The sequence below is a fragment of the Plasmodium vinckei genome (assembly GCF_900681995.1).
Source record: "Plasmodium vinckei vinckei genome assembly, chromosome: PVVCY_13".
NCBI lineage: Eukaryota > Apicomplexa > Aconoidasida > Haemosporida > Plasmodiidae > Plasmodium > Plasmodium vinckei.
Genome location: NC_051305.1, coordinates 837,021 through 862,236, shown reverse-complemented (window position 1 = coordinate 862,236; position 25,216 = coordinate 837,021). Strand labels below are relative to the sequence as shown.

At 23.2% G+C, this 25,216-nt stretch overlaps 6 protein-coding genes across 6 annotated transcripts; 4 read left to right on the top strand and 2 right to left on the bottom strand.

The window, feature by feature from the left end:
- Positions 1–403: 403 nt before the first annotated feature.
- On the top strand, positions 404–3,031 carry PVVCY_1302220 (signal peptide peptidase, putative; the record flags this gene model as incomplete). Its single annotated transcript, XM_008623897.2, has 9 exons — positions 404–497; positions 756–868; positions 976–1,064; positions 1,159–1,267; positions 1,682–1,757; positions 1,883–2,013; positions 2,135–2,185; positions 2,354–2,419; positions 2,525–3,031. 9 exons carry the CDS (start codon positions 404–406, stop codon positions 3,029–3,031), a joined length of 1,236 nt encoding a protein of 411 aa, XP_008622119.2.
- A 962-nt stretch (positions 3,032–3,993) lies between these two features.
- On the bottom strand, positions 3,994–4,886 carry PVVCY_1302210 (conserved protein, unknown function; the record flags this gene model as incomplete). The annotated part of the gene is made up of 5 exons (XM_008623896.2): positions 3,994–4,059; positions 4,164–4,219; positions 4,311–4,409; positions 4,524–4,635; positions 4,719–4,886. The coding sequence occupies 5 exons, from the start codon at positions 4,884–4,886 to the stop codon at positions 3,994–3,996; spliced, it is 501 nt and encodes a 166-aa protein (XP_008622118.2).
- Positions 4,887–6,864: 1,978 nt separating this feature from the next.
- PVVCY_1302200 (V-type H(+)-translocating pyrophosphatase, putative) lies at positions 6,865–9,042 on the top strand (the record flags this gene model as incomplete). The annotated part of the gene is made up of 1 exon (XM_008623895.1): positions 6,865–9,042. One exon carries the CDS (start codon positions 6,865–6,867, stop codon positions 9,040–9,042), a length of 2,178 nt encoding a protein of 725 aa, XP_008622117.1.
- Positions 9,043–12,401: 3,359 nt separating this feature from the next.
- On the top strand, positions 12,402–14,495 carry PVVCY_1302190 (conserved Plasmodium protein, unknown function; the record flags this gene model as incomplete). Its single annotated transcript, XM_008623894.1, has 1 exon — positions 12,402–14,495. One exon carries the CDS (start codon positions 12,402–12,404, stop codon positions 14,493–14,495), a length of 2,094 nt encoding a protein of 697 aa, XP_008622116.1.
- Positions 14,496–15,778: 1,283 nt separating this feature from the next.
- Positions 15,779–16,624, top strand: PVVCY_1302180 (mitochondrial ribosomal protein L28 precursor, putative; the record flags this gene model as incomplete). Its single annotated transcript, XM_008623893.1, has 1 exon — positions 15,779–16,624. One exon carries the CDS (start codon positions 15,779–15,781, stop codon positions 16,622–16,624), a length of 846 nt encoding a protein of 281 aa, XP_008622115.1.
- A 477-nt stretch (positions 16,625–17,101) lies between these two features.
- On the bottom strand, positions 17,102–23,893 carry PVVCY_1302170 (conserved Plasmodium protein, unknown function; the record flags this gene model as incomplete). Its single annotated transcript, XM_008623892.2, has 1 exon — positions 17,102–23,893. The coding sequence occupies one exon, from the start codon at positions 23,891–23,893 to the stop codon at positions 17,102–17,104; it is 6,792 nt and encodes a 2,263-aa protein (XP_008622114.1).
- Between the last annotated feature and the right edge of the window lie 1,323 nt (positions 23,894–25,216).

Sequence of the window (25,216 nt, the reverse complement as noted above, 5' to 3'; positions counted from 1 at the left end):
ATTTTATTATTATAAATTTTTTTTTGCACAAAATACACAAATATAACAACACAGATACAATAAATAATAATCACGCATCACACGCTAATACTACGCATAAACCTTATAATAATATATAAGTTATATATTTTTTTTGTTCAGTAATTTTTCTAGATATATTATTCTTATTAAAAAATTTGGCAATTCATTTGTGAAATACATTTCTATGAATTATTATAAAAAAAGGGGTGAAGGGGAAAGTACATATATAAAAAATATAAAGATATCTAAGAAAATAAATATAAAGAAGGAATACAATTAAAATCAAAAATAAATTAAAAATAACCTTAATGGTTATAAACATTATCCTAAAAATATAGTGTTTTTGTTAAATTATATAAATTTATAAAAGTTTGTTGGCTACATGAATTTACTAAAGTTAATTGGAAAAAATAAAAAAATGAAGAATCACGACAAGCGGAATTCAATAATTTATTACTCCTGTTATGTACTTATAGGTAACTAATAATATTCTATGTTTTGCCTTATCAATATGTTATTTATTATTATTTATTTTTTTTATGTGTTTAAGTATGATAATTTTATCAACAAATTTAAATGTATTAATATGTTAGCTGTATTTAAAAACTGTTCATAGACACATTGGTTGAACAGTTCAAAAATCCATGTAGATATTATGCAAAATAAATTGTTTATTAATAGTTGTATATTATGTTTGTATCCTTAACATTATTTTATATTTTTTTTTCCTGTAGTTTTAATTATAATTTTGTCGAGGTTTATTGTGATACCTCTAGTAGCCCAAATGTCTTTATATACACTTATAACGATATACATTGGAAGTCATGAAAGCTTAAAACAATTAGAGGTAGGAATTATTATGTACATCGCTTTTTTTGATCAGTTGCCAAAAAAAACAAACAAATTTATATAACAATGCTCTAATACTCAATTTTATTCTTTTATTTATTATAGGCTGAAGAAAAAAGTCAAAAGACTGACCATATAACGACATATGATGCAATAATGTTTCCAATTATTGGATCAGCTGCTTTATTAACATTGTAAGAAACGTGAAAAGAAACTAATTAATAGAACATTCTCAAAGCAATGAATAAATAATAAAATATAACAAAAACAATTTTTTTCGTTTTATAGGTATTTTGCCTACAAGTTTTTAGATCCCTATTATGTGAATATGCTACTAACCGTTTATTTAACAATGGCCGGAGTATTTTCACTACAAGGTGTTTTTTCAACTATTTTGGTAATATATTTTATAAAATTAAATGAAATAATTGCGGAATAAATGAATACTTATATAGACATTTGTATATGGATATAAACATGCGTATGTTTACGTAGTGATTATATGCATATATTTATGTATATATATCCTATGGATTAATTGTGTAAAATGATGGAATATGTAGCGTGGAGAATAGAAATATGCGTTATTGATCTAAATATTATATCAATATAATTTTTGAGAAATAACGGTGGTCATTTCGCATTGCTATATTATAGATGATAAAATGCTTACACACAGAAATAGAAAAAAATTCAAACAAAATCAATATAATTAAAAACATTGATTCGTGATAATTTGACTTTATATATACACATTTCTATATATTAATGAATAAATATTGAGACTCTTTTGATTATCGTTTTTTTTTAGGAACCCTTTTTTCCACGATTGTTTAAAAAAGATGAATATATTAAAAGTATTAATGCTCCAAAGTTTATTTCAAAAGGTATATATTATTAAAAATATATATGATTTTTGACCAGCATACACTTAATAATTGTCATTGCATTATCATATATCCCACAACCCAAACCTTTGTTAATATTGTTTCTATCCTTATTGTTTTTACAGAACCAATTGTATTTAATACAAACAAAGGAGAAATTTTGAGTTTGATTGTTTGTTTTATAATTGGTGGACGATGGTTATTTTACAAAGACTTTATTACACACAATATTTTAGCAATTTCCTTTTGCTTCCAAGTAAGAACAATATTCATTATATAGTAACTATGCTCAAAGTGTGACTAAATACTACTTATTTATATATCTTTACCATTTATTTACATTATTCTTTATATATTTTTTTCTTTTTTTCTTAAAGGCACTATCATTGGTCATTTTAAGCAACTTCGTAATTGGATTCATACTATTGGTAGGCATTTAAAAAATGAAGAACATGCATATGATTATTTTATGCTATATTTTTATCTTGATTTAAAATTGTTTTAATAGCATACTTTTGATCATTTATGTGTGCCATTTTCTGATTATTGGTTTTATTATTTTCACTATAATTTATATATTTTTTTTAATTTTGTAGTCTGGATTATTCGTGTATGACATATTTTGGGTCTTTGGAAATGACGTTATGGTTACCGTTGCAAAAGTAATAAAGAAAATTCGACGAAAAAAAAATAAAGTACATATATATCCACCCATTTTATAGTTTTTAAATTCATATCTATACATTTTTTTACTTTTTTTTTTAAAGTCATTTGAAGCTCCTGTAAAATTGTTGTTCCCAGTATCTTTAGATCCATTACATTATAGCATGCTTGGTTTAGGAGATATAATTATTCCAGGAATTTTAATGGCTTTATGCTTACGTTTTGATTTTTATTTGCATAGAAATAAAATACATAAAGGAAATACCAAGAAAATGTTTAATGATATATCTATTCATGAATCTTTCAAGAAATATTATTTTTATACAATAACAGTATTTTATCAAGCAGGTTTATTATTAACATATTGTATGCTCTTTTATTTTCAACATGCTCAACCAGCTTTGTTATATTTAGTACCTGCTTGTATAATAGCCATAGTAGGATGCGCATTATGTAAAAAAGAATTTACAATAATGATTAAATATCAAGAAATTACAGATAAAGGTTCAAATACCGATGAAGCAAAGAAAAAGCTCATTGAAAAAGAAGAAACCCTTAAAAGTCAAGAATCAATTATGTCAGTTACAAAAAAAAGAATGAATGCTAAATAAGTGTGGGAAAGAGGAATTTGCGCATATAATAAATATGTATATACACCCTTTTTATATGAAAGGATTAACAAAAGAATTATGTCATTCAAATTATATTACTTAAATGTTATATAATAATAATGCCAACGAAATACCCCCCAAAAACAAAATTGTAAATAATGGGAAAATGTGAAAATTAATAAATTTTGTAATTATTATATATGTGATATTTATATAAATTGTTAATATATATATATATTAAGACGAAATTTATAAAGCTGCTTAAAAATTTTAGTTTTTTGAAGATTAGTTATATAAACATATTTTATATGTGTGTATATACATACACAAGTCTTTGTATTTTTAATAACAATATCATTTACTTATTATTTTCTTTTCGTTTAAATATGCAAATACATATTCATTTTTTATATTTATTTTCGTATAAATATGCAAATGCTTATTTATTTTATATTTTTATCGTCATTTAAATAACAATGCTTATTTATTTTTTTTACTGTGATAAAATTAGTTATAAATAAAAAAAAAACATTAACTTTATTTTAAAAATGTAACTTTTAATGTTATCATAATTATAAAATATGCTTTGCAAATGGTTAAACTTATGACATAAGAAATTATGACTTCTCGATTTATGTATGTAGAACAATTCGTGGTTTTATAATAAGCCTACATATATATTTTACATTAAAAGCCGGTTCAACAAAAAAGAATTATGATTTAAAATTTATTATTTTTTTAAACTTGTAGTTTATTTTTTTGTTAAAAAATACTTGTCCAAAATTACCATAGTAAATGGTATAAATTGGGAATTATATTATGTGTAAAAAAAATAATGAAATAAATAAAATAAGATAAGAAAATATTTCGATATGCAAAATATCAAAAATAAACTATTAATTACAATATGACATTTTATATAAATATATTATTTTTCAGTTTTAAATAAAAATTACAAAATATTATTCTACGTTTTGATTTATTTTATTGCTTAAATCCTCTACAGAAATATTTGAAACCATTAAAACCTGAGAATTAAAAAATGTGTGGAAGGAAAATTAGTATCGAAATACAAACAGTATTTTCATTAGATATACATATATGTATTATATATAATATGTTTCCCTTTTACCTTGTCTCTTGACTTTAATCCTGCAACAATGGATATATCTCTTTTCTTCAAATTTACTGAAAAAATAATAAATATGTATATAATTTACAGCATTGATATTTTTCAATGTAAATAAAATATTTATCTTGTCATCAATTTCATCCTTACATATATCAGAAAAATAACTTATAATGGCAACATTGGATTGGTTATTAACAGGTTGCTCTTGTATATTTATATTAAGAACTTCTGTATCTGCGTTAAAGTCTGAAATTAGTATACCAAAAAAATCATATTATTAATAGATGGAATAAAAATGTGATGAGATTCATATGGAGATTAAATGTGTATATATTTTATAAAGACATAAATAATTATTACATATAGACGTGTTTTTTGCATTCGGTTTAACACGTAGATTTATTAACAAATTATTATCTTTTTTTTTTAAATAACTGGGAAGAGATTCAATAGTTGTTTTTTCCTGTATAGACTTTTATGAAACAAAAAATAAAAAAAGACTATGATTACAATTTCTTATAAAAAAAGCATGGAATTTTTTTTTTGAAAGCATACTTGTTTATTTTTAAGGTCTTTAGCTAAACCTTTTGGCATTTTTGTAGAAAAATGATTTAATAAAATATTCATATTATTACATCTTATTGATTTATAGTTGCATGTTGAAAATGCATTAAGAAACCCATGAAAATATATTGTGAAAATATAATATTTTGATAATTTCATTTAAGAATAAAGAAAAAAAAAGGGGAAAACAAGAATAATCATAATAAAAATATAATAAGAAGCTAATTAATATTTTTCCAATGAATATGAGTATTTGATTGTGCTTATACAATATGCCGGGATACATAAATCATTCAAATTATTGAAATGCATAAAATACCCATTTTTAATATAGATGGTAAATACTTAAAAAATATATTACATATGTATATATAATATTTTTAAATATTTTTTCAGTCATATTACAATTTAAGTTATTCGTGAAAAATGGGAAAAAAAATTATTAAAGTAAAGCAAATTACTAAGGAACAAGTGTAATATTGTATTTTTATAAATGTTTATTAAATTTGCATTTTTTTTTATTTTTATTAATATGACATGATATTTTATTTTTTTCCACATTTCATATATTTCGTATATATAATGTATACACATTTAATAGTTGGTATTTTCGGTTGTTAATTTACTTATCTTTTTTATTTATCTTAAAGTTTAATCTTTCTATATATTCATTATAGTAAGGAGTCTTTACTATCTCTTTGAATTATATATATTTAATAACTTAAGTTATATGACCAAAAACCTAAGAATTTTCCAAATTTTTAAAAAGAGCAACCATTATTTTTTGTGAGATTGTATAAACGAGTAAATACTATATTCTTTATCTTAGTAAATATATACATATTCTATCCTAATTTATGTTTATTAGAAAATTAATAAAATTGTTTAAAATTATTTTGTATATTATTATTTCCCTTTTATTATATTTTTTTAATAAGATAATTTTTTATATTCAAAAACATGGGGTACTTTTTTAAAATCAAAAACATTATCATTAGATATATATTAAATATATAAGAGAATACCAATTTTCCTTAAATAATTTATTAAGAATAATATAAATAATATTTAATAGTTTTAGATTTGTTACAAATATCTTAATAAACAATGCTATAATATTCCCATAAAACATTTATATAACTAAGCCTTAATACATTGAATAAAACATAAAGGAAATTATATTTTATAATTCAATAACAAACATTATTGTATATACAATTTTTACATATTAAGAATTGTGAATGTTTCGAACACTAAAGAGAAAATTATTTGTTTTTTTTTATGTATAATAAGTTTTTGTGCAATAAAGAAGGCAAAATAAACGTTTCTTTTAATGTGCTAAAAATAACTAATAATACGTGAAGCTTTTACATTAACATTCCCTAAGGGATAATCTGGTATCGATATAAAATAAACAAAAAAATATAATTATTATATTATGTATATACCTAATTAAAAAAAGAAATGCAATTTTTTAAATAAAAAATAATTTTTTTATACATGTATTTTACTTTTTCTCATATAAATTTCTATAATAATATTTTTTTTTAATATTAATATTTTAAGCAACCAATGGATAAAATGCTAGATTTTTTTAATTATTATTTTTTTTAAGAGAATAAATAATTAAAATGGAAAAAAAATAATAATAAGCATTATTATTTTATTGCTATTAAATAGTGAATTTTTAATATTATTTCCCAAAGGATCACTTTTTCGCCTTTGGAATTTTTTTTAAAAATATATAATGTTTTATAAATATATTAAAAATAAATGATAATATAATATTTTTTTAATTTGGTATTTTATAAAATATTTTTATGATAACATACTTGTAAATTATTATTTAATCTAAATGCCGTTCTAAAGGAACATATTTTTGTATATTAGAAATATTATGCATATTAATGTTATAATTAAACAATACATATATAAAAATAATGTATGAGGCATGATCGCATAGAATTAACACTATTTGTTACAGAATTCTATCATCCCATATAGTTGCATTTTTGAAATTCTGATTTTTTAATTGTTTTAAAAAATCTCATGAATTCGATTTATTATTATATTCGATAATTGTCGTTAATTTTTTTTACTTGATTCCCATATTTTTAATGATTTACTTTTTACGAAAATGAATAATCCAATCTTTTCGAGCATTGATGAAGAGCTATATTGCATAATATTTGGTCCTCCAGCTCTAGGACTGTTATTTTCACTAATTAAATGCATATCAATATCCAAGATAACGATTGGCGCATCAGATGATAAGTTAGATAAAGTTGAAAATGGACAAGCTAAAATTGAAAAGATGAAAGAAATTGCTTCTTATATTTCAGAAGGAGCAAGTTCCTTTTTATCTAAGGAATATCAATATTTAATAGTTTTTATGATGTTATTTTCTGGATTATTATCTTGGTTTATTAATTATTATACTGCTATAAGTTTTGCCGTAGGATGTATAACATCTATAATATGTGGTTATATTGGTATGAAGATTGCTGTTTATGCTAACATTAGAACTACAAGTGAAACATGGGAAAGTTTAGATAAAGGATTCAAAGTTACTTTAAATGCAGGAACAGTTATGGGATTTTCGTTAGTTTCTCTTAGTATAATATCATTAGGAGCATTAATTTTTGCATATAAAACATATTTTAAATTCACTGATGATACAGTTTTGTATAAAGCTATAGCTGGATTTGGTTTAGGAGGGTCATCGATTGCTTTATTTTCAAGAGTAGGTGGTGGTATATATACTAAGGCAGCTGATGTCGGAGCAGATTTATCAGGAAAAAATGAATATGGTATACCAGAAGATGATATTAGAAACCCCGCATGTATAGCAGATAATGTTGGAGATAATGTTGGTGATATGGCTGGTATGGGTGCTGATTTATTTGGTTCATTAGCAGAAAGTTTATGTGCATCATTAGTTATAGGATCATCAGTATTAACTTTACCAGAAAATCCAGGGCGTTTTAATATAAATTTTTGTGTCATGTTTCCATTATTCTTTTCTAGCGCTAGTATTATTAGTAATATGCTTACATTCCTTTTGGTAACAACATTTGTTAGGGTTACTGGAAAAACAGGAGTTGAAAGAACATTAAAATATTTATTATTTATATCAACTATATTCCAATCACTAACAATTGCTGCAATAGGACACTATTATTTACCACCAGTTTTAAAATATGAAATATTAAAAGATATACCTAACTGGAAAATTATGGTTCCAGCTATAGTTGGTTTATGGGCTGGATTAATAATTGGATTCACTACAGAATTTTATACTTCATATTCATTTAAACCAGTTCAAGAAATTGCAAATACCCAAAAAATATCAGCTGCAACAGGAATTATTTATGGTTTATCACTTGGATATAAGAGTACATTTATTCCAATCATTTGTTTAAGTGGTGCACTTGGTGTTTCTTATATTTTCTGTGAAGTATATGGAGTAGCATTAGCTGCAGTAGGTATGTTAAGTACATTATGTATTTGCTTAACTATTGATGCTTATGGACCAATATCAGACAATGCTGGTGGTATTGCAGAAATGGCTGGTTTACCATCTGAAGTTAGAGAAAAAACTGATATCCTTGATGCAGCAGGAAATACAACAGCAGCTATTGGAAAAGGATTTGCTATTGGATCAGCCGCATTAGTTGCTTTTGCCTTATTTGGTGCATATGCAAGTAGCGCAAAAGTACGACATGTTAACATATTAAATCCATGGGTTATTATTGGTTTACTTATTGGATCTATGTTACCATACTTATTTTCTGCATTAACAATGAAATCAGTCGCAATTGCAGCTAACAGTGTTTTGAATGAATGCTTAGAACAATTTCCATTAATCTTAGCAAATAAACAAAAACCAGATTATGATAAATGTATTAAAATATCAACTGATGCATCTTTAAGACAAATGATATTACCAGGTTTAATATCTGTTACCTTTCCTTTAATTATTGGTATGTTAATGGGAAAATATGCAACTGCAGGATTATTAATAGGTATTATTTTATCAGGTATCCAGCTAGCATTTTCATCAACCAACGCTGGTGGTGCATGGGATAATGCAAAGAAATATATTGAATCTGGTGCTTTAGGAACAGATCATTGCAAAGGTTCAAATGCTCATAAAAATTCAGTTATTGGAGATACAGTTGGTGATCCTTTAAAAGATACATCTGGGCCATCCATTAACATTTTAATTAAATTATCAGCAATTACTTCACTTGTATTCGCTGGACTTATTTCCACTCAATTTACCTCAAAAACCGGAGGACCAATATGGTTGTAAGAAGAACAAAAGTCGAGTTTTCTTTTTGTCAAGATAAATATATTGCAATATTAACAAAACAAATTCATAAAAGGAAATAAAAAAAAAATACAGAAATAAATGCAATAAAAACAAAACATATATAATAGCCCATATATTTCAACGCGAAAAAATTATTTTTAATTTATATGTCATCTAAATTTATAAAAATATATATATATATATGTTATATATATGTATTGGCTTTTGTTTGGTTCTTTTTTGCCTTAAATGGAAAATAATTTTTTAATATGATAATATTTATGCATGATTATATAAACATGTGATGTATGCTTATATCATATATCGCTAAGTAAATACATATATGGTATTCTGTCATTCTTCATTTATTTTTTAAGATTTTATTTTAAATTTATACATTATTTTTTTATTTTATAATTATGACGAACATTTTAGCAAACAACTATATGTATATGTATTAATTTTTAAATATATGGCTATGATTTAATTATTGCTATCATATCGAACATAGTATGCAGCTATATCTATGCATACATTGTCTTTGCAACATAATATAATTATATTGGCATAGGTATATTTGCGTTATAATCCCATTCAATCAACATGCTTATAATAAAAACATATTTGCACGCATGATCCTTTTGTGCATGTCTTTTTATTATTTTGCATTATTTTAAATACAATATAATAGAAATACTATTATTATTTCCAGTAAGCCATATAAAAAGATATCGTTTTCAACTTTTAATAATTGCTAAACCTTTGTAATTATTAAAGAAGGGGTGATGAATCATATAAAAGAAAATGCCCCAATCATATGAACATTTCATATGCGAGTAAAGAACTGTCATATAGAAAAGTTAATATTTTTATAACTTTTACAACATCATAAAGCATATATTTTTTTATAAAAAAAAAGAAGTAATATTAATAATGTAGTTTGCTTAAATCACCTATGTTTATTGATTTGGGGGGGCTACTCCCATCTTTAGGTGTTTTCAATGCTAGAACTTTAATTATTTTTCTACCTCAATTTTTTATTATATAATTATTAAAAACTTATTTCCCAGAATATTATAAAAAGTATGCACTTTGAAAGGTGCTTGATTAATAAACATGTTTGAGATAATAAAAGTTAAACAAATATACGACATGATATAAATATTTTTATTACTTTTCTATTATGTATAACTATTACAGAAATATTTTACCCTTCCATATATATAAAGGCGCGCTACAATTATTTTTAATAATAATAAACGTGATAGATATAGAAATAAAATTTCTTTATATAATATATACTTTCAAATATTTTAATGAAATATATTCAATGAGTGCCTTTGTTGGATACTTAAAAAAACAGAGAAACTAATAGTATTAATAAAAGTTCATTAATAATTCATGAAGAAAAAATATGTAATAAAAAATTAAGCATTATAATGAAAGTATATAATATTTAAGATATAATTAATATAGCGTTTATTGGTAGCAACTCTAAATTACAAAATGTCTCACCATTTTATTATAATTTTATAAAAAAACTGAAAATATTTATCCTTGCAGTTGTCTTAGCAAATAATAATGTGAAGGTATAAATAAATTATTAATATACTCATAAAATATATAATATATAAGTATAAGCATAAATATGCATCTTTACATGTATACGTAGATGATATCCCTTTTAGCAAATATCACAAATATTATTGCAAGTGTCATATATATTTTTTAATTTTTTTAATTTAAAAATATATAATATTTTTAAGAATAGTTTATTTTTATTATAAAAAATAGATTATTATTATAAATAATCTATTTATATGCTTTCATAAATGGTATTTTATTTTAATTAATTTTTTTTATAACCTTTTCAAGTGTAAAATATAAACGACCGTAATGCAATAATTAATCACGTATTGCTTATGAAAATATAAACTACAATAGTAATATAAATGTATTGTTTTTATTTTTTTTTATTCCGTACGTTTTTTTTTGAAGTATTACGATTTATTTAATATATATTTAATGTATGCATTATTTTTTTTACATCGTATAAATTTATATATATACAAATTATCACAAAATTTTTCTCATACCTTTGTTCCTTTTATAAATACGTTTATTATTAATGGTAAATGTAATTTTTTGTGTTTTTCCCATGTGTTTTTACGCTTTACATTTTTACCATTTTAGGTTTTAACATTTTCATATTAACTCACTTACATTTCACGTTTTTATATTTATACTTATTTCCAAATTGTATATTTTATATATTTTTGCATTATACATTAAGCATTTTACATATTTCCACATTGTACATTTATATATTTTCGCATTGTATATTTTACATCCTTTCATTGTACATATTAACGCTTTTACTTTGTTTAATTTTCGGCATAAATTATACATATGTAAAAACCACATTTCATGTTTCAATTGCATGTTCAAAAAATTTAATTAAAAACATGTATGAATCATGTATAGGTATACAATATATACAAACAAATATGTACATATGAGTAATCAGAATTAAAATTCATTTACGACATTTGGCTGCTATTATTATTTATTTTATTTTTTACACGAAATGCTAATTTTCACAGTATAATGTAAAACGTCATTTTAATAGTATTGTATTTAGAAAGATAAAAAAAGCAATACAAAAAAGTCTATGTATAATATACATAAGTATTACTATATATATTTAAAACACACATATACATATAACATTATAAAGTGAAGAAGCTTGCTTAAATTTTTAATGTGTATTTGATTTACATTACACATAGAAATATGCATATGTGTATGCATAGTTATATTTAAAGTCGAATTAATACTTAAAAATAAATATACATTGAAATATCATACATTTTCTGGGCACACCAGGCTCCTATACATATACAAGTGTATGCATATCGATAAATAAATATACATATATTATATATGATCTCAAATATACAAGGTAGTACACTGCATATATGCAAATAATACATTTTTCGTTTTTTTATCATTGTTATTAAGATAAATTTGAAACATATTTTGTTTACATTTGAATTTTTATTACGATTATTGTTATTTAAGTTGCATATTCAACAAATAGAAGTTTCCTTTGTTTAATAAATAAACAAATATATATACGTATTTATATATATATATTTGCATTAACTTTTATGTCTAAATTTTATGCAAAACTACCTTACAACGTCAATTTTTGCAAAACCTAATCGAATTTTGCTTATATTATATATACATAGTAGAACTAAAAATTTATATATTTTTCCAATACGCCTCAACATTAGCGTTTGCCTCTTTTTACAAATAAAGAGGCACCCAGTTTTATAAAATAAGATGTTATAGGAATGAACAATTCCAATTTTGCAAATTCTTCCTCTACATGTATGCCGTATTTTTTAAATAATAATAATAACAATAATAATTTAAATTTAAACATTGATAAAGATAAAAATAATATAAGCATGATAAACAACAACAACGGTAATAATAATAATTGTCCCTCTTTTATAAACAATGGGAACGAGCAAAATACTTCAAGTTTTAGTCAAATGAATAAAAATGATGAATCTATTGACATCTTAGTAAATCAAATGGAAAGTTCCTTTAGCATAAGTACAAATATAATAAAGAATGTGAGTAATTTACTTGAAAGTTCAAAAGTTGAAGATAAAATTAAAGGTATTAGGTTAGTATATGCTTCATTGCATTATAAATATAAAAATAGTAATGATTATAAAAAAAATTTATTAAATAGAGGGTGTACTATGCTAAATACTCAGGATAAAAATGCAAATGAACAAAATGATTCAGAAACAAATAATAATAACAACCTTAATAATAATAACAGTAACAATAATACAATGAGTAATTCCTTTTTCCAAAATAATTATAATAATAATGATAATATGAATAATGGGATAAATAGTAATAACAATAATAATACAAACAATTGTAATAGTAGCAATGGATTAAATAGCTATGGAAATAATACACCAATGAATTTTAAAATTTTAAATTCGATGATATTTACTAATTGTAAGAGTATAAATGATGTGGATGAGTATTTTCATTTATTAGATAAATGCTTAACTCGAGAAAATGTGATAGATATAAATTTAAGTGATATATTCGAAATGAATATAATAAATAATATAAAATCATTGCTTTATAATTATATATTTCATAATGACGAAATAATAGTAGAAGCATTAACATTACTTATTATAATATTTGGTTGTTGTGATCAAAATGAAAAAATCAAGCAAGATGTTGTAGATGAATTATATACATGCACAGTTTATATGCTAAAAAATATATGCCATAAATCATGTGAAAAAGTAAACGCATCATTAATTGTCCAATTAATCATATCCTTATTAAGAACCATTATGATGTATGATATATCTAAATTAAAAAATGATTTAATTGATAATATAGGAATTGTAGAAATGCTATTAAAATCTGTTGAAAATATCCCCAATTTAAATGGAGTTCGAGTTTGTTATACTTTAGTAGTATATGGGTTAAAAATGTTTTATGTTTCAGCATGCCAATTATATGAAAAATCCTTTTTAAGGGAACTAGAAACTATAACTAACTATTTATCAATTTGCATAAAAATGAGTGACGAAAGGATATTATTTTTAACTAGTTCTATATGTATAACTATATGTGAAAATCAAGTAGGTATAGATGTTTTACTTAAAACTGATATATTGCACAATGCTGTAATCCTTTGTGAGTCTTCAAACCCAGATTTAGCATTTGAAGCTTTATCTATTATATCAAAAATTGCATACGCAGCTAACCATCAACAAATATGTATACTTATATCTTGCAATGTTATAAAAGCTTTGAAAAAAATTTTAAATAACACTAAAATTAAACCTGGAGCTAGAGCAAGGGCATGTAATGCATTGGGAAACATTGGTTGTGAAACTACATCAGAAGTTGAGCTTTTAATAAAAAACGACGTGTTTCCACTATTAGTTGAAATCTTTCAAACTGATAACGACTTTAACACAAAAATTGAAGCTGCTTATGCTGTATGTGCATGCTTATCAAAAGCTAATCAAAAGCAAGTGGGGTATATTATTTCATGTACAGCTACTACAAATCGATTTGGACAAAACATATGTATGCAACTTATTGCGGACATGTTAGAATTAGTTAGCGAATCAGATCCAATGAATAATGGAAGTGTTAAACTTTGTAAGAGTATATTAAGGGGCTTAGAAAATATTCTTGATAAAGGAGACGATGAAACTAGAGATCTTTCCCTATGGGAAAATCCATATGTCTTTATGTTTAAAGAGGTTCAAGGGGACATTAAACTTTTGCAAATGCAATTCTTTCCGGAATATTATGTAGTAAATAAAACATATGATATATTGGCCAAATATTTTTCCTTAACATCGACCTGGAACAACAGGAAATGATAACCCCGAGGAAAAGCCAAATATAATTTTGTTTTATTTACCCATATTTTCTCTTTCCATTTTATTATCTCTCTCATTTTTTATGTATAATTTTTATTTTCTTATATACAGGATCTCTCTATTACGTCTCTTTTATAATTTAGTTATTTTAAAATAATGGTTTCTTTTTTTTTTTTTTCGAATTGTTTATGTATCTTAAACTTATATAAAAAGAACGCTTATAATATTAATGGTAATTCTTATAGCAATAACTATGTAATTTTTTTTTATCAATAGCCATGTGTACAATTATTTTTTTCAATTGGTAATGCATTCGTATTGCTCATCGGTTTTGCTTTACCCATGCAAAGAAAATACATATAGGGAAATAAAACTAAAGGGATGATAAAAACGTTAAAATAAGCATAATGCTCATTTTTTCAATACATTGAATAATGGATTTATATGCCTTTATTTCACCATTCATTATGCTAGAGATTGCCTGGCGTATAAAGCAAGCACAAAAGATTGATGTTGATCAGCAAAAAGGAAAATAGAACAAATATTATAAAAAGTAAAGGTATAGTTGCTAAGAAATTATGACTATATATTACTCTATTGTAAGGCATTATGTGTAGAAAGTACCAAACAGCTACATATATATATAATATAGATATTCCCTTATAAAGCAATTGTATACTTGCTATTTTATTCATTCTTTTTTTTTTATGATAAATCAATTTTTTCCTATATTCACATAATTACAAATATGTTCTTTCAAAAAAAGGAACCATTTTATTTCTTATTAAAAAAATTATTATTTAATTTCGTATATTATTTGATTTCTCCAAAAAAGGCAATTTTTAAAATGAGCGACCTATTGTTCATCCTTTGTTTTATTAACACGGAGTTTGCTATACTTTGATATTCGTTGGATACCTTATTAATTTGATGAATATATATTTATTTTTTTATGCTACATTTATGTTATAAAAATCAACAGATATAATTAATATATCTTAAAGTGTGCATCCTTTACATATATATCTTATACAAACATAAATATATATAAGTGTGCATGCCATAGAGATGAAAAACATGAATTTGCTTTAAAATAAAATTGTTACTATCTAATGAAAAGTTAAAAAAAGGAAAGAGCAAAGGAAATGCCATTAAATGAGGCTAAATGATGGAATAACAGAAACTGAAAATATAAAGATGTATTTGATTACGAAATAATCAGAGAAAAAAAAGTAAAAACAAGCTTCGATTTTTTATGATATCATTATTTAGCCTATAAAAATATGCCTAAAAATTTAAATTTATTCGGAAAATATTTAAGAAGGCTTGGAAAAAGTCATAAAAAGGGATTCAAAAAAAAACAAATAATTCATCCTATTCCTGTTAAGGCATATGGTAGAGTACCATCAGCAGCATCACAAACTGGTCTTTACCATGATGAAGATTATAATTATTATACTAAAGTATCATATTCTTTAAAAAAAACAAGAATAAAAATAAAACCTAATGTATTTAAAAAACATATAGTAAGTAACATATTAAATACTATTATACCAAGCGTCCGTATAACAACTAGTGCATTACATGCTATTGATGATGCAGGAGGATTTGATAACTATATTTTGCGAACTCCCCCAGAAGAACTTCGATCCAATTTCGGAGAAAAATTAAGAAATGTTATGTATTTTTATTTATCCCATCCAAATGTAAGGAATTTTACATTACCATGGAAAATATTCATGTCGAGGTTTCAACAAAGTGATTATTATTATGCTATATTTCAACATTTAAAAAAAAAAAGATTATATGAATTATATAAAAATAAAGAATCAGGTAAATATTCTCCATATTATTTACCTAATGATAAATCTCTACACCCGCAAAGACAACAATTTCCAATAAACACAGAAATTACAGGTTTAAATTTATGGTACAACAAAAATAAAATATTAAAAAAAGCTTTTGTTGATAAATTAAAAGAAGCCAAATCATTTGACCAAGCATATACAGATCATCATTTTATTGGAAGTTATAGAAAAGGTAGAGGTAGAGGAGGAGGTGGAAAACATGGTAGAACACCAAGAAAACGATCAAAAACGTATAAGTATTTTGAAATTAGACCATACTAGTCATTTGACTGATATTTATTAAGTATAATTTGGGGGTAAGAGATAAATAAAATGAAGTATACATAATGCAAATCACTTCATTTACCTATATATATTACAAGTTGTTCTACTTACAATTTTATTATTTGAGGTGTAAATCTATGGATATATGAAGCATAATTAAACACAGTACTATATACATTTGTTTTTAGTAAGTTGAATTTTCATTTATTATGATAAATTTTGTTCTAAAAATATGATATTACATTTGAACTTTTTTTTTATGTATAAGTAGTTATTTCGTTTCTTTAGTAGCAGAGCTACATAATTGAAATAAAATATGTTTGAAACTTTTAAATACAATTTGTTATTTTTTTCACATTAATAACATAATTGACTGTTGAAAATAAAAAATAGGCATTAAGCCAATTTGACATACATAAATATGTATATATGCATGTACACTAAATATTACGTAAAAAATAAAACAATCATGGATCAGAAATTCATCAAATCATCAGCGTACGAAATGGGGGTTGATAATTCGCTCCTTCCTTTTTTTTGCATCTTCATAGGTGACATTCCTGGCATTATGTCAGAAATAGAGTCATCGTCATCTTCATCATGTTCATCAAAATAATTCATTTTCATTTTATTTTCTGATATAATAGATATATCATCATTATCTTCAGCATTGTTATTATTTAATGAACTGTTTAAAGAATGATCTACTGATTCTTTAGGTAATTGATTTGGATGTATATTTTTACCTTCATTATTATTTACGGTTTTTCCATTTTCGTTTTTCGCGATTGGTTGTAATTTTGTTAACTTAGTAGTTCTCTTAGGTTTTGGACTGGATTCTATTTCATAAATATGTTTATTAATTTGTTTGTTACTATTTTCATTTGCTTTATCTATAATAGTTACATCATTATCTTCTTCGTCTTCGTTCTGATTTATATAATCATTTATGTGTATGCCAGATGTTATTTTTTCATTGTCTGAGGTATATCTTTCCTCATCATTTTTATTTATATTTTGGTCTAATTTTTTATCATTGACGCCATTTTGTTGATTGTTATTTTTAAGCTTAGTCGTTTTTTCGTTTTGTTTTGTATTACCAGATATATCCTGTGAAGTTTTCTTAGTTTTGATAATATGATCTTGCTGACTTGTGGTTGAATTATTTGGAAGATTTTTTCTTATATTCATATGTATTGTTTCATTAAGATTCATATAAGAATTTTCATAATTGATATCTTTAAATTCATCATTTAGTTTTTTCTTTTTATTTATAACAAGTAACATGTGCTCAAAAATACTATTTTCAAATTTGATATCTGTATTATTAGATATATTATAAGATTGTATTAAGCCCAAGATTTGTTTTTTTAAATAATTAATTTGATATTCTGTTAAGTTCAACTTTTGAGCATATGGTAGTATATATTTAATAAAAGTATTTTGATTTTTTAAATTTAAAGCACAATTAACACATGAATGTATAAATTTACATAAAGGCAATTTTTGTTTATCCACAATTTTAACACCTAGACGGCTAGCTATGGATGCACTAAATAATAACAGATCTTTTTCTTCTAATGCATTATTTATATATGCTGTGTATAATCCTATTAATGCACATAATAATACTTCATAAAATATATTTATATTATATTTTTTTAGCTTGTTATGGAAAGTTAATGCTATGGATGATAGTCCTTTATTTTTAACGTTAAGATGTATTAACAATAAAACACCTAAACAACTATTATAAATATTAATGTTATTTGAGTTTAATATAAATTGTGCTATTATTAAAGTCATGTGCATATATTGCATTTCCAATATACTTGTTTTATTACTTAATTCATCTTTATTATATATTTTACACATATCTACAATATATGTGTATGTATTAATAGGAAAAAATACGCCTATATCAATTGATAAAAATGAATTAACAAAATTATAATTATCATTATTTATATTTTCTACATTTTTAAATAATTCTGTAACAAAGTTAAAAAGTGCATTATCTTCTTTGTAAACATATCTTGATACATTTTTATATTTATTAATTTCCTCATTTATGTTTGTATATTTTTCTACAAATTCAAATAATCCTTCCTCATTTCCATTCGCAATATTATTTAAAATTGTGTCAACATGATTGGTGTAATACATTTCATCATATATTTCAACTCCTTTCTCTACTTCTTCTTTATTTAATATATTTAATACTAATTCTAATGTTTTATATTTTTTTAAATCATTAATAGAATATAACAATACATTGTCTAATTGTGCAACATTCATAAGATTTAAAAATGTTCCATATTTCAATACCGTATTATTTGAATGTTTTATTAAAAGTATTAATAATAAATTTAGTTCATCTCTTAATGATATTATATTATCATATATATAATTTGTTTCGATAAATATATTTTTTAATATATTTATTTTTTTCTCATTAAGATTTTTTAATTTTTTAAAATCATCCATATTTACATTTATCTCATCTTTCTTCTTTCCATCTTGATCAAAGTTTTTATCTACACCATCTTCACCATCTTTTTTTTCTTCTTCATTTTTTGTTTCGTTATTTTTTCCATTATTCACTTCAGTTTTATCCTGAAAATTGCTATTCCCTAAATTTCCATTGCCTTCTGTTTGGTCATTTTTATTGTCATTATTTTCTTCGGTTTTTAAAAAGAAATTGTATAAATAATTAAAAAAATATCTCTTTTTGCATAAATGGTAAATATAGTTTTCATATATAATGTATATTTGATCGATGCAAAGTAAAATTAATCGAGAAGATGGAGTATTAGGAATAGTATTTTCATCATCATAATAATATATTGAATTTATTTTTGTTTTTATAATATAAAAACATATTTCTATTATCACATTGGCATGTATGCATGCATCAGGGCTATAATACAAGTTGTGTATATTATGCTTATAAGGAAAATTGCCATCTTTATTATTTACACTAACTTTGTCCATTCCTTTTTTGTTTCCAAAATTTATATCATTTTTTCTACCATTTTTATTACTATTGTTAAGGTTATTTTTTTTCGATTTTTTTTTTCCTAATTTTTGTTTTTTTCTTCTTCTTTCTTTGTTTGAACCTCCGTGTTCACCATCATAATCTGAGTCATTTTCATTATCCTCATTTTCTTCTCCAGTTTGTTCCTCCCCTTCATCATCATCCACATCGTCATCTCCTTCGTCCTTTTCTTCGTTATCTTCGCTTTCGTCATTTTGGTCTTCATCCATTTCTCCTTCCCTTTGGTTAAGATCCGGTTGTAAGAAATATTGATCATAATATGCCATTTCATTTTCATCAAATATGTCACTTAAAAAAACATTGTCTTTAAATATGGCTTGGCACTTTTCATTTACAATGAATTTAAAAAAATCATATTCTATAACGTATTTAATGTCTTTATCAATTTTTTTTTTTATTGCGTCATTTTTTTTTTGGTGATAATTAGACAAGTCATTATTTATATAATTAAAACATATTGTATATATATGTATCAGATTGGTAATATTAATAACAATATCATTTTCAATAGATTCAACAACATGTTTTTCCTTATGCACTAAACTTTCACTAACTATAGCTACCTTATTATTTTTTTTATTTTGTATATACCCCTCTTCTTCATCACACTCAATTTCGGCATAATAATTATTTCTGTAATATATAAAGGCGTCAATAAAATTATTAAAATAAGTATAGTATAAATCAAAAAGTAAATCTACTGGTAATATGTTATTATCATTCTTTAAAAAGGGATTTAAAGACAAAAATAACGATATTATATTTATTGTATATTTTGAAGAATAATATGGTAACTTAAAATTTTTTAATAGATAAAACAAATATTCATATGTTTCTTTTAAATATGTAAAAATATTATTAAAAAAATAGTTGACATTACTATTTATATCATTTTTAAAATATTCCAAAATTGTTGAGGTAAAATTATATATATTATTCTTTTCTTTGCTTTTATATATATGTTTACATTCATTTAATGCATGCTTTAATATTTTTAATATTAATAGTAAATGCTCTTGGTTAGTTTGATGCATTTTTATAAGTATTTTACTATTCTTTATTATATTAAATGTGTATATAATCATTCTTTTAATCAAATTTATATCATTATTTAATTTTCTATTATGGGAGCTGCTTTCTTCGAATTTATTACCATTATTACTTATAGAATTAGAATATTTTTTATTTTTATTTTTCTCTAATTCCATTATATCGTTTTGAAGATTTCTATATGATGACTCGCATATATGAAGGAGGCATTTCCTCAGGTCTTTATCGGTGCTAGTATTTGAATCTTCTTCGGGAGGGTCATCAAAATCATTGCTTTTATTATCATCTTCATTCTCATCAGATTCACCAGTTCTGTCTGTCCTCTTTAATTGATTATTGTCTTTATCATTGATATTCCTCTTTTTCGTCATCTTTATATAATTCATAAAAGACATATCACTTTCACATAATAATTCAATTATTATATCGATGGATGATACAGAATCGATTTTATCCCGGATTCCTTTGATAAATTTGTTAACAAGTGTATATAATTTCATATTTTCATTATAATTAGTAAGATAATCAAAATAATGCACAAAATTTTTAACTGTTGGTATATTTTTATTTAAATATTTTGTTATACATGCTAAATTATACTTATCTATTTCAGTATTAGTCTCATTTTGCCCAATATCAAAATAGGTATTTTTTTTTTTAATATTTTCTTTAATTTTACTTTTCAATTGTGATTCATATATTAAACTTGTTATTATGCTAGATATTTTTTCATTGTTATTAAACCATATTAAGTTGTTTACAATTTTTTTCTCTCTTTTTGAAAGAATGCTTACATTTTGATCTTTACCATTTTCGTTGTCTTTTCCATTACTCATATCACTTTCCTCAGAAGAACTAGACTTATCTCCATTTTTATTGTTAGAACTATTATTTAGTCCTTTTGATTTCTTTTTAAAATTTTGTAACTCTTGTTTGTCAATTTTCATCTTACTCATTTGTAATATCAATTCAAAGGTTTTCATTCGAACATTATGATCATTATCAAAAATTAAATTTAATACTTTTTTTTTACATAAGTATATTAGTTCAACAATTTTAAAATTATTATTTGAATTCATATTATAATAATTACAAAGATGAATTAAAATATTTAAAGAACCTATTTTTATTTTACTATCTTTATCATATAATATCCATATCAATAATTTTGTAAATTTTCGATTTGTAAAATAAATTGGTAAGATTTCTAAATATTTACAATAATATTCTAATGTTAATACTCTTATATCTACAAAAACATCTCTTATTTTATTTTTATATAAAATATTATATGTACATAATAAGAAATTATTTAACATAGTTAAGTTTTGTCTGTCTTCTTTGATATCATTAATTAATTGACTTATAATTAAATTTCGATCTAAAATAGCACGATTTTCATCAGCAAATTCACTTTTATCATTAAAATTTATCAAATCCTCTATGTCGACATCGTTTATTACTATTGTATTATTTCGTCTTCTATTACTTTTGTCACCCCGATCCATATTTATCAAATTATTTGTAGTTCTCTCCCTTATATACTCAGATAAAAGTTGCTTTCTAGATTGTTTTTCATGATTATTAATGTAATTAATTTTTTTACACAATCCTAATAATAATGAAAAACTAGCAAGAGAAGCAGTAAATCGAATTTTTCGATATTTACTAACATTTAATGAAAATACCCATATACATATATATAAAATATCGTTTATATGATTATCTTCAAAATGAAATGCAAAATCTGAAAAAAATTTACTAAAAGCTTTATATGATCTATTATTTTCATTTTTACTTTTTATTAATGCATCATTTTCTAAACTCTCATTTAGATATTGTTCTAATTTTTCACATTTAAATGTGCAAATCTTTTCAAGACTATTTTCATCTTTAATTATTTCATCTATGTTTGTGACTTTGGTACATGATCTGACTGTGGAGGGTGCTACCAATTCATTAAATCGAGAAGGATACGCTGAAGCATTATTATTACTAGGCAATAATAACGTTCCCCTTATGTTATTATTACCAATATCGGTACCTGCGCCATCCTCATATATATATACTTGCTTGTCTATATAATCTATTATATCCATTGTCCATGTAACACTTTCATTTCCTGAACATTCAGCTAAAAAGTTTAAAAAAAATGTTGGTACTTTAATTTTTTCATCACGTTCTTCTCTATTAAATAAACTATAATATATATCTTCAATGATTTCATGAAAATTTTTAGGATTTTTTTTTATTTTTTCATATAAATTAAAATCTTCGAAATTTTTAATTATATGTTTTTTTTTATTATTTACGCTAATAATCGATTTGTTATTATTATCATCATTATTGTGCTTGGCTTTTTTCGATGTTTTGAATTTTTCATTTGTATACTCATCATCACTTTCTTCACTTGACTTATCACTATTACTTGATTCGATATAAACACTTTTCCTTTTTTTTGATGTTATTTCAGCTAATCTACGATGTATAATACTGGTTGATATTCTTTTATTTTTGTCAAGTTTGCTACTTTTTTTAAAGATGTCAAAATCGTCATCATCCATATCTACATTTAATTTATCAATGTAACTTACATTTTTTGAAACATATACTCTAGGAGTGCTACTTATTCTATTTTGGGCATCATCAGTTCTTTTAGAAGTTTTATTTGTTCGATTCGAAGCATCTTTTGATCCTCTCGAATTTTTACTCTTTGTCTTTGCAATATCATCAGAAGAATCTTCTGTGTTTTGCTCATCACTACTTTTATATAAAACTATTGTTTTGTCTTTGTTTTTTGGGCTTTCATTACTATCACTTTTTTTTTTATTTTTTCCATTTTTTTTACTTTTTTTATTTTTTGGGTTCCCTTCATCCTCTTCTCTACCTTCTAATAATTTATCAATATCATCCTCGTCGTCATCGCCTTTATCCGATTCATTTATACTATAACTACTTTCATCGGCAGAATAATTTATATCACTACTATTTGAATGGGCATTAGTTTTATTTGAACTTCTTTTCTTTTTTCTTTCTTTTTTTTTATTTGCTAAATCATCGTCACTCGATTCATCACTTAAGTAGTAATTTATTTTTTTGTTTGGGTCAAAATTTTGGCTTATTCGCGTTGATCTCCTTAAAACTGTCTGATTATCCATTTTTTAAAGAGCAAATATGGTCATTAAAATGGCAAAAAAGAAAATCAAACGCGTTAAAATATATGACCATATAATTATATAAATATATGTATGGTGTAAACAATGTTATGCGGTGTAATGGCGTGTGTAATAAAATTGGTAAATAAAATTTATACACAAGTAATGTTATATGCATACACACATCCCAATATAAACAGGCAAACATATATATGCATATCTTATTATATGATTCTATATATACACATATATATATCCCCAAATTAATGTAAGTATGTTTAGCATATTGATAAACAAACACGTTAAAAAAAATTTGTATTTTTTTGGAAAATATTTTTTTCTTCTTTCATTTAAAATGGTACAAAAACATTTGAATTATCTTAATTCGTTTTCGTATTCATATTTAATTTATGTTTTCTTATAAGCATAATAATATTTATAAAATATTCTTTATTGAGCATACAATGTATACATTATGAATATACATTATATTTTTTTTGAGGGGCGTAAAGAATAATTATCTAAAGGGACGAATTGTACATTATGAAAAAATTAAAGAAAAAATGAAAACAATATAGGATACATAAATGTAAAATAAAAAAATATATATATGTAATAAAATAATAATAATAAAATAAAAAAAATAAAAAATATAACTTTGTTCCAGTTTTGTACACATGAAAAAAAAATTGTGTAAATCTCAAATGGTATAAACCGTATATGAGGCTTTTACAAATTGAGTATGCTAAAAACAATATGTTTAAGAATAGTAATAATGGTTACATTTTTATTGCTCATATAATATTATCAAAATATGCTAATAAAGTAATAATATAGGTTTATTAAAATGAAAATACAAAAAAGTGTATGCGCTCATAAAACAATAAGAGAAAATCAAAATTTACGAAGTGGTCTTAATTTAATTAATATCATAAAATAGCATTGCACATTTCTGTTGTCAATGCTTTTAATAAATTATATTTATTCCGTCATAACATTTCCATATCTTACATTTGTTTCGCAATATTTTTCTTGTGAGATATTTTATTTTTTTGTATTAAGATATATTTAACAAATTACATGAGACACAATTTTATTACATAAAAATAGCTTATTCCTTAAAAAAAATATGTATATATAGTTTTATAATTTTCCCCCATATTTTCAATAGAATATTATTATATGCAACATTTTTTATCTTTTAATAGTAATTGTGTATATACATCATAAAATGTGTAATTTAAAAATAGGGTCAAAATGCATATCACTATGCACAATATAAATATATGCATAATACATTTCTTTTAATTATCTATTAATTATTAA